Source organism: Prionailurus viverrinus, chromosome D1, assembly GCF_022837055.1.
Source record: "Prionailurus viverrinus isolate Anna chromosome D1, UM_Priviv_1.0, whole genome shotgun sequence".
NCBI lineage: Eukaryota > Metazoa > Chordata > Mammalia > Carnivora > Felidae > Prionailurus > Prionailurus viverrinus.
The window spans coordinates 81803251-81814229 of NC_062570.1; the positions used below are offsets into that span (position 1 = coordinate 81803251).

A 10979-nucleotide genomic window follows, 5' to 3' on the forward strand; every position below is an offset into this window, starting at 1 on the left:
TCTAGGAAGAAAAAAAATATTCCGTCTTTTGTGTATCCAAAGCATTTTGGTAATATCCCCATTACAACCTCAGTTAACATTTATTGAGGTCTTACAATGGGCCAGAACTTGCTTAAGTAATGTCTAAGGGTAGCATAATTAATTTAATTCTCCAAACCACCTGTCAGGTAGGTACTATTATTAGCTCTATTTTATAGGTGAGGAAGCTGAAACACAGAGATCCTAAGTAACTTGGCCAAGCTGGTAAGAGTCAGGACACTCACTCAGCAGTTGGGCTTCAGAATCTACACCAACAAGTATTATTATGCCATACTGCTTCTTAGTACATATCAAATTTAAGATTTAAAATTTTTTTTAATGTTCATTTATTTCTGAGAGAGATGGAGACAGAATGCAAGTGGGTTAGGGGCAGAGAGAGGGAGACACAGAATCTGAAGCAGGCTCCAGGCTCCGAGCTCTCAGCACAGAGCCCAACGCGGAGCTCAGAACCACGAGCTGAACCCGAACCAAAGTCGGACACTCAACCTACTGAGCCACCCAGGTGCCCCTGGAATTTAAGATTTTTAAAAGAAAAACATATATTTACCATGAAAGCTAAGTGTGAAATTTATGTATTATCAATTTCTTTTTTAATTTCTTTTCACCTGCAGTAATACATGTATTTTTTGCAAAAATTTTAAGATAGGTTTATGTCAATTATTTATTGTCTGTGCAAACTTTATCAGTCAGACAACTCTTGGCTCTAATTTGGCCCTGTGAATTGTATGAAAGCCTGCCCTGGTGCACTGAGTGGTGCTTATTCACATTCGGTCTCCAGACCTGAGAAGTCTTGGTTAATTCCTGGCTCTACTACTTTACTAGTTGTGGGTCCACAGGCATATCATTTATTCCAAGTACATGAGAAAAGTAGTTGAAAGAGATGACATAGCAGATGTGAAAGCACTTAAGTTCTCAACCAACAATAATAACCCAATAGTTGGTGAAACACCCCTCATTTCTCCTCACTCTACTACACACACACTATTGAAACATGATTTTCTGGAAGCCATATATAATAATAGCTATGTTGATAGTAATGCTAGTTAGTAAACATTTATTATATTCTAAGGCATGGCATTTTTTTTTCAATTTTCTACTCCACTAAGTTTATTCATTTAAGTGCCCAAACTTAAATTAACTGTTTTTGGAAGAAAGCTTTCTAACTAGCAACTGCTGAACGTCACCTTATGCCTTTCCAAGGCATGGCATTTAGAACATCCTTCTTTCAATCTTACAACATCGTGGTAAGTTAGGCAGCACTGTCAACACATGAATAAGAACATTAAGGCTTAGAGCAGAGAGTGGGAGTACCGATATCTGTACATGTTCTACCTGGCTTCAAAATACATGTTTTTTAGCCTACACCTTGCTGGTTAAAAAAAAAACAAACAAAAAACAAAAAACAAACAACAACAAAAACAACAAAAAAACCTTTATAAAGGAAATGTAGCAAGACAATACAATAAATGGAAGTCACACACAGTCCGTAAAAACTCACCATACACGTCTTATTCTGAAACTATTCCAACACAGGTGAAAAGACACCTACTCCTTTACCCAGGTCCTAAACACAGCGAAAAGAGGAAAAATATCTTGTATGTAACTTGAACTTTTGGAGATAAGCCTAAATGGCTCAGTTACAGAACCAGAGGCATGCCATTCGTTGCTCATTACTCTTTCTTTCTGTGGGAAGGCTGGCTTTCCCAATGTCTACGTTAGTTTTCTCAACTACCAGATAATTCTAGGATAAATGATCCCAAGCTTCTTGGGGAGTTGAGCCAGTTAGTTTCCAGGATCTAATGAAAAAATGCCTCCTCGTGCTCTAAGGGGAAGGTGACATTTAATTCTGAGGTTAGCAGCAATCATAAATATTTGAGTTCATACACGATTCCAAAAGTGTCCTATAAATGTGGAACTGACTTTAAAGCCAGAAGTAAGGACTAGTTTATAAACCTACTAGCCCAACATCTGTGATCTATAATAAAAAATTTTTTTTTTAAAAAAAGCAAGATTTGGGTCGGAGAGAAGATACCATATGTAGGAACAGAAACACAGTGGAAGATAAACACTGGTAATTTGGAAGGAGTGTTTTGTCTTCTGAGTGGTGTTGACTTGTTTGAATATGTACTTATAAAGATGAGGATGTCTGTTTCATTGTATTGTCTTCCAGACAGAGTCTAATAAAAAAATCAACATGACAGATTCCTCCTTGCTGGGATCACTAATGGCTTACAAAATAAGCATTTGGATTATTTTATAATTTTTATGATCTCAATTAACTTGATGGCCAGTGACTTTACATACAAAGAAAGGAAGACATAGACTAGATTGATGATAAACTTAAATCTCTGAATGAAATTTATCCTATTGGGCCAAGATGCCCTTTGAAGTGGAGACCTAGAGGACATCACACCCTCACAAAGTATCTCACACACACACACACACACACACACACACACACACACACAAAAATCCAGTTTGTGATTAATAAGTGTAACTTTATCTCATTAAAATTTCTTGCAAAAGAGCAAGGCAGAGTCAGAAGATACAATCCTAAATTTGCTTCTAAATATGCAAAAATAGCAACACAACTGGCATAAATGTCATGATGGTACAAATAAATAACGTTTTCCCTTCTCTTGGAGACCTATTCAATGTGTTCTGAGGCCCCAATCATGGTTGCTAGATGTATTTTTGCCTGTGCAATAGATATAGGGAAGTTTATAGATGAAATGAAATTTAGAAAACAAAGACTCTCACCTTTTCTTTATGCACATGAGGAAACCACAGCACCCAGAGAGGAAGAGAGATCATAGGGCCTGTTGGCTTCAAGATAAGAACTAGATACTAAGGGTTTTGACTTCCAGCTCAGTATTCAATAAGTTATAAAATCTTGTTCAACTTATTTGTTCAATTATAAATAATATCAATATATATTCCACCAGGAATACTGTGCAGAGGAGAGCCCATGAGCTTCCATGAATGTTATAGTCTAAGATTTTTTTTAAATAAACAGATAATCACATTAAGACTTAAATAATTTAAAACTGTGATAAGTACTAGTAAAGATAAGAATAGGATGCTTGAAAGTGTATAACATAAGGACTTAATTTAAATCGGGAGAGTCAGCCCATTCTGCGTAAATGACACTTAAGCTGCAAACTGAAGAATGATGAGATGTGAGTGACTGGACAACACAGGAAGGGAGCACGCAGAAAGGCTCTGAGGCATTAAAGAGGCTGACACATTAGAGCAACTGAGGGAAGGCCAATGTGCAGAAGTAGAGTGAAGGAGGGAGGGAAGAGCCATGAGATAAGATTTGGATGATAGCTAATAAGAGAAGGACCTTATAAATTATGTCAATAATTTGTCTTCTAGCAGCTAAAAGGAAGCCATCAAAAGATCATAAGCAGAGTATAGTGACATGATCTAATTTCCATGTTTAAAAGACATTAAAAGACATTTAAAAGACAATATATATACATTCATTTAATTAGACTCAAGGGAGCAAGTTGAAAAGAGCTGCTATTGCTGATTAGACTACATTAATGGTGAGAATGTTGGGAAGCGGACAGAATTGAGACCTGTTTGGGTGATATACCATCAAGAGGACTTATTTATTGAGTGGATGTAGGAAGTGAAAAAGGTTAAGGTGTCACAGAAAGTGTCCTGGTTTGAGGCCTGAATATCTGGTTATATGGTGTCCTGAATGAGAGACTGGCTGAGAAACAAGTTTCTGTGAAAAGGTGGCAAGTGGGTAGAAAACAAGAGCTTAGAGATCAACATTTGGCCCATTAAACTTGCACTACCATGTAGAGTTTTAAGAACAGAGTTGCATCTTGACTCAGAAGAATATTGTAGAAATAACGTACTCATGTATTGTTGGCATAGAGATAGAGTTTTAAATCCACGTGAATGGATGAAGTAATTCACACAGTACGAGGGGAGGTAGGAATACAGGGTAAGCCTGAACTCTGAGGAATTCCAATATTTAGTAGTTGAGCACAGGATGATGAAGTGGTAAAGATACAGAGAAGACAATATCAAATTAAAAAGAAGAAAAAAAAGATATTATATTATTATGGAAACCAAGAGAATATAGCCATTTTTGCTTCATGCTTCTAATAGTTTTGTACATGTTGTAAGCATAAAAGCTCAAAAAAAGACACATGTTTTTAAGACCTTTACCTGTCATGAACTAAATGTGTGAGCTTGGGTAACTCATTAAAACTTTCCTATCTTTAAAATGGGAGTAATAATCTCTTCTCATGTGTTAGATTGTGATGGACATCAATTAGAGTAGCATATACAAGACAAACTTTGTAAATTGTTCATTGTTACACATATTTCAGGTTTTCCCATAAATAAGGCCAGAAGTTTTTGTTTGTTACTGATTTACTACTGATTTTAAGCTGTTATTAAGATAAGGGCACCTCTCTGGCTCCTCTCTGGCTCAGTCAGAAGAGCATGTGACTCTTGATCTTGGGGTTGTGAGTTCGAGCCCCACATTGGGTATACAGATTACTAAAAGATAAATGAATAAATAAACTTTAAGGATACCCAAGGCTATTATGATAATAAGTAAATTACATTATCAGGATTTATTGATTAGGGGTGGGGGAATGGGCAAAACGGGTGAAAGAGAGTGGGAGATACAGGCTTCCAATTATGGAATAAATAAGTCACAGGGCCAAAAGGCACAGCATAAGGAATGTAGTCAATGATATTGTAATAGTGATGTATTGGGACAGATGGTAACTACACTGGTGGTGAGCGCAGCATGAAGTATAGGCTTGTTGAATCACTAATGCTATACACTTGAAACTAATGTAACATTGTGTGTCAAGTATACTAAAAAAATATTTATTTATTAGAATATCACTCTTTGTGAGTATGTATGGTGGACTTAACTGACCACTAAATATGGCATTTAATTCCATCAGAGGAATGTCTGCATGTTATGTACCCCAAGGTGAATATAGGGAAGAAGAAGCTAGGTGAGTGGAAAAACTTCTATTAAAATGGATGTGACCCACCATGACTCTGGGAGTTGTTAGAGGTCTCAAATTAAGTAAGCACTAAGGAATTACTATGCTCCTCTCCAAACTTGCTCCTCTCTTCAGTGGTTAATCAAGTCACACTGAAATTGTCTTTGCTATAATATTAGTCCTCCTGCTCTGGGCTGAGGTCTTCTTTAATCCTTGGAATTTTTTCTTCATCTTCCCCCTTGTCCATGATGAAGAGTTTCTCACTTTGAACAGTCATTTCAAACAACAGTTACAGTTTGTTGTTGAAGCATGCGGTCTTATCTCCTGGAGACAAGAGACAGTGTGCACTGTTTATTATAGCAGAAGAGAAGTCTAGAAACCCTGGTGGCTGTTGGGCACTGAGAATGGAAGAATGGGAAAGTAGATAGTTGCAGGTTCAAGTCAGATATGATCTGAAGTAAGAGACTGATTTGCTGACAGGCACAGTTTAGGAAAACTCTACGTAGGGCTTACAGGCCAATAAAGATTAATTTTACTAGGTCTTGAAAGCTGTTAAATTTTGTGAGTTCCCTATAAAAATGGTTGAAAACCTTTGAAGTTTTGAAGCAGTTATTAAAGGTAATCACATTATTAGGTGGGGCAAGGCAGGAAAAAGAGGAAAGCCCTGGAAAATGGTGTTAAGCAGAGCAAAAGACATTGAAATAAGTATTGAGAGACACTTAAGAAACTTAGAAGGCAGTATGATTAGGAGCCTGGGGTACTGAGTTAGAGTTCCAAATCTGCCTACATGGCCTGTAAAAATGCTTCAAGGCCTCCTGAGTACAATGAGATAACCTTCTTCTACATAGTACATGTCAAGCTATGTCTATATCTCTCAACTGATCCTCTCTCTGATGTGTGGTCATCAGTCACGTCTTCCAAATTTTAGGAGGATGCAGGTCAACTTGAAGCTACTAGAAAAGGCAAGGATGAAGATACTGTGGTTTCAGACCCAGTCCTTTCCTACATTCATTGATGTTATCCTAACGCTATGTTGCATCAACATGGATTGTACTGATGTTGAGAATATACTTGTTTCAAATGGAGAATTAACAATTGATGATTTATGCCTAAGGTTTTGATTTTTATGCCCATACTTTTTAATGGTGTCATCTGAAAAGTAACTCTTTTTGGGAGTCACTCTTCCAGGATGGAAGAAAAAACAAGTGCAAGAAAGAAAAAGTAATTTAGTGAAGAAATGTAGGCTTGTGAATGCTCACCTTGTGGAAAGTGGAAATTGTCATATGACATTAAAAAGAAGCCAAGGTGGGGATAAGATACCCTTTCAAATACGGCTGCATTTGTTGGCATTTAAATTCTCAAGAAAATAATCCTAAGTGACGTCCTTGCTCTTAATGAAAATAAGCACTTGTACTCAGTAGTAGTTTTAACTCCTTTGGAGCTTCTGATGGTATATTCCATTACTTCTTTTACTCTAAAAATGACCAAATGGAAGACCTCAGCCAAAATAGCCTCTTAGAATAGAGGTTGGCATTTTAAAATGGTTAACAATGTGCTTGCTTGTATCTTCACACTGCAGCATTTTCTGTTGGTAGTTGAGGTTATCTGAGAGAAAGAGTTAATGGGAACTGAAGAAAGAGTTGGATTTGCTGGTTTAGTAAGCAACAGGCTGAAGATTGGTTAATGGGCAACATTTTCTACAATGGCGGTTCTTAAGGTGTAATCCCTGAACCAGCAGCATCAGTGTACCAGGGAACTTGGTAGAAATGGTAATGCTCCAGAATTAACACCCTAGACCTCCTGGATTGGCACCTCTGGGGATGAGGCGCAACAATCTGTTTTAACAAGCCCAGGGGAGTGGGATGCCAATAAAGTTTGAAAACAATTTAGAGGAATACATTTTCCTCTTAGCTGGAATGAAATTCCTCATTTTTGTTGTCAGGGAATAGCATTCCGTCTCTGCTCATCTTCATGTCACTGTTCTTTGGCTACTGAGTTTTAGGGATTTTTTTTCTCGGATCATCAAGTTAGTATCTGGCACAGCCAGTCCTTGTACCCAGGCCATCTGAGTCCACACCCCGCATTGCCCATTTCATCACTCACTCCCGTGGGTTTACGTCAGCTCCACATTGCACACTGGAGGGACACTCCCCAGATTCTCACTCATCACATGGGAAAATTAGAGTGTGTCAGTGGCTTACCCAGAAACCATAAAGAAGGCAGTGATTTCAGGAACATTATGACAACATGAGGGACCTAAGCAATTGACTGATTTACGAAATTCCACCCCTGGAAGGGTTTGTGAGAAGCCACACAATTCCCACGTTGCACTTGGTTTTAATTCTGAAACACTTCTGCTCTTCTCTTCCTGGAGAATATTCATCCTTCAGGTCTCAGTTTAGACAGAACTTTTTTGGGAAGCATACCCTGATTAAAGGTAGGCTAGATCAGATACTCCCTCAGCACCCCACTTGTTTCCCTGCACCCTTCATGATTACTGCTTATTGAATTATCTGATGGGAGGACTGAGGCCCAATCTGTCATGTTCAACAATCTATCCACAGACCTACTGAGCATAGCAGCTAGCATATTATTAAAAAAAATTGTTTGTTGAATGAACATCCATATATTTCACATAATCACATGTATAAAATATCTTCTCTTCTGAAAAAAGATGAACATCTAAAGTAACTCCTTTTGATGGGGCACCTAGGTGGCTCAGTCAATTGAGCGTCTGACTTCAGCTCAGATCGTGATCTCACGGTTTGTGAGTTTGAGCCCACAGTCACTGACGTCAGTGTAGAGCCAGCTTTGGTTCCTCTGTGTTCCCCCCCCCACACACTCTGTCCTTCCCCCCACTCACACTGTCTCTTTTTCTCTCTCCCTCATACATAAAGAAAACATTTGAAAAATTATTTAAAGTAACTCCTTTGAGAGAATGTAAAGAGTTCACAACATCTCTTACTCATTCTAGTATCTTGCAGACCTATCTGCTAGCAAATCCAGCCTTCTATTGGACACCAGTATCCTAAGTTAAACTTAGCTAATTTCCCTTTTCTGACATCAACAAATATGGAGAACATCTGAGCACTAGTGTCTGTATATCCTCATACTGTTATATTTAGGTTATTTGTTGGCCTTCTCTTCTTTACATCATTCATCCAACTCCACTCTGTTCTGGATCCTTCAAGATATTCTGTTTCCTGCATCATTTAGGAATAACTTGCTGTAGATCTCAGACTAGTCACTTAACTTTCGAGCCTCAGTTTCCTCATTAATAAAGTAAGAATAGTAATGTTTTTATATATTTGCTGACACTAAATTAGATGATGTATATGAAAGTGATTTGCATGGTGACTGGCACATAGCAATTCTTCTAGAATTATTCATCTTAATTTTTTTCTTTTACTTTTATTCCTTGTGATTGTTCATGCAGAGCTATTTAGGTAAAGCTACATGAAGTCACTTAGTATCTTACTGTGTCTTCATGGTAATGTACAAAAATTGCTTTCTATATCATGAATAGTGATAAAGCAAATAAAATTTGCAAGGTCTTTAAATTGACCTAAATTGATCTTTTCTGGGTTTCACAGAGTACCCTTTAGTCCCCTGTATCTTAGAATTTTGAAACTTAATGTTTGACCTTTACTATTGAGGATAGAATTTGGAGATAATGAAGAATCCAGAGGTTCTAAAAAGTCAATCCAGGCAAGCCAGTAAAATCTTTGGTCCCTATTCTGAGACTAAAGTCTTAGGTCAATAGTAAAGCCCAAAATAGGAAATGACTCTGGAACATGTCAAGATTCATGTTGCATGACAGAGGTTGAGTATCAGGAACCAGAAGGATAAGACACTGCAGTAGAAAACAGGGATGTGGGAACAGCTGTAAAGGAAATTTGACTAGTTATATCTTCCTTTGTTCACAACATTCCCTTGGGTAGTAGTTTATGCCCCACAGTCCAGTATCTGATCCTATCCTATCAAACCCAATATTATTTCATAATCTTGGCCATTACCTCTTAGTGTTGGTTGTTCCAAACTAGAAGAAGTCTAATTATTTTATCCTGAACTCATAAGCTAGATTTTCCAGCCTTTTGCTCCAGCCGTTTTATATGATTTATATATATATTTTATAAAGCTATAAGTAAGGAACCAGGAGATTTGGATCTTACTCTCCACACTATCATTTTCTTGTTATGTAATTTTGGTTCAACCCATGGTCTCTGAGCCTAATTTTCCTTGTCTTCCAATAATAGTCAAGATATATTTTTAGAATAAGACTTTCTTTAGAATCCATTCATCTCCCAATATCCTAAAGATTTCATCAATTAGTCTACATACAATATTCCAGTTGTCCATGCAGCATAGTTTTTCCTGAGGAAAAAATCATATTTTCTCTTTGTCCTCATTACTTTCCTAAGAAAGTTCAGAATTTTCTTGGCATTTTGATTACAAAAGGCTGCTAGTCTTATGTCCATGGTAACTTTAAAAGATGTGAATGAGGCAGAGGCTCCTGGGAGGTACCAGTTGTAATGGTGTCTGTATGATTTCCGGAGGCTGCAGCATTAGACCCCGGCCGACGTGAGCGGCAGGAGGGTAGCAGCATAAAAGATGACAACAGCAGCTAGGCCAACTTTTGAACCTGGGAGAGGGGGGAGAGGAAAAGGAGAAGGTGATTTGAGCCAACTCTCAAAGCAGTATTCAAGTAGAGACCTACCTTCTCATACAAAGATAAAATATAGACAAACCACTCAGGATGCCCTTGAAGAGGTTCGCAACCGTGACTTCAGGAGAGAGCTAGAGGAGAGAGAGCGAGCTGCCGCCAGAGAAAAAAATAGAGATCATCCAACACGAGAACATACAACCTCCTCATCAGTGTCCAAGAAACCTCGGTTAGACCAGATTCCTGCTGCCAACCTTGATGCCGATGATCCTCTAACAGATGAGGAAGATGAAGATGAAGATTTTGAAGAGGAGAGTGATGATGATGATACTGCAGCTCTTCTTGCAGAGCTAGAAAAAATTAAAAAAGAAAGAGCTGAAGAGCAGGCCAGGAAGGAACAAGAAGAAAAAGCTGAAGAAGAAAGAATACGTATGGAAAACATATTGAGTGGAAACCCTCTCCTTAATCTCATTGGCCCATCCCAGCCTCAGGCCAACTTCAAAGTTAAAAGAAGGTGGGATGATGATGTTGTTTTCAAGAACTGTGCAAAAGGTGTAGATGATCAGAAGAAAGACAAAAGATTTGTAAATGATACACTGCGATCTGAATTTCACAAAAAGTTCATGGAGAAATATATTAAATAGTACAGTTTTATGTGCTTAATTAAAGACTGTAAAATGTAAACAAACAAACAAAAAAAAAGATGTGAATGAGAACAGGATGTACATGTAAGTGTGTATACATCACCCATAGTTGAAGTGAGACCAAATTTAAGTATCACCTAACTATCACCATTCATCTTCAGTGTACACATGACACAGTATTAAGGCCAGTTGGCCTTTTCTTAGACCCACAGCTTTTACACTAATATGCTAATGTTTTTAAAATTAGTATTTCCAATCTTTGTCTTTTCCTGAACTTCAGATGCAACTGCCTACCATACAACTTCATCTGCTTGTCCTAAGGTACCTTAAACTCCATATATCCAAAATGGAACTATTAATCAGCCTTCTCAGATACCAACATGCTCTTCTTCTTATTTTTTACAACGGTTAGTAATCTCTTCCATTCAACTACCTACACAAGTTACCTGATAGCTTAACTTCTTCATTCTCTTACCCCATCTCCACATCTAATTAGTCAAAAGTACAATTGATTCAACTTATTACATCCATCTTCAGCTAAAGTCCACCTCTCTGTCACCACTGTTTCTGCCCTAAACTTAGTCTTCATTATTTCTTGCCTGGAGTATTACAATAATTTTATGGCTATTATCTCTCTGGTCCAAG

At 37.7% G+C, this 10979-nt stretch overlaps 1 protein-coding gene across 1 annotated transcript; it reads left to right on the top strand.

Annotated features, from left to right (window-relative positions):
* Positions 1–9517: 9517 nt before the first annotated feature.
* Positions 9518–10370, top strand: LOC125176842 (spliceosome-associated protein CWC15 homolog). Its single transcript, XM_047878714.1, has 2 exons — positions 9518–9547; positions 9631–10370. The coding sequence occupies exon 2, from the start codon at positions 9639–9641 to the stop codon at positions 10332–10334; it is 696 nt and encodes a 231-aa protein (XP_047734670.1). The 5' UTR covers positions 9518–9547; positions 9631–9638; the 3' UTR covers positions 10335–10370.
* Positions 10371–10979: the final 609 nt, after the last annotated feature.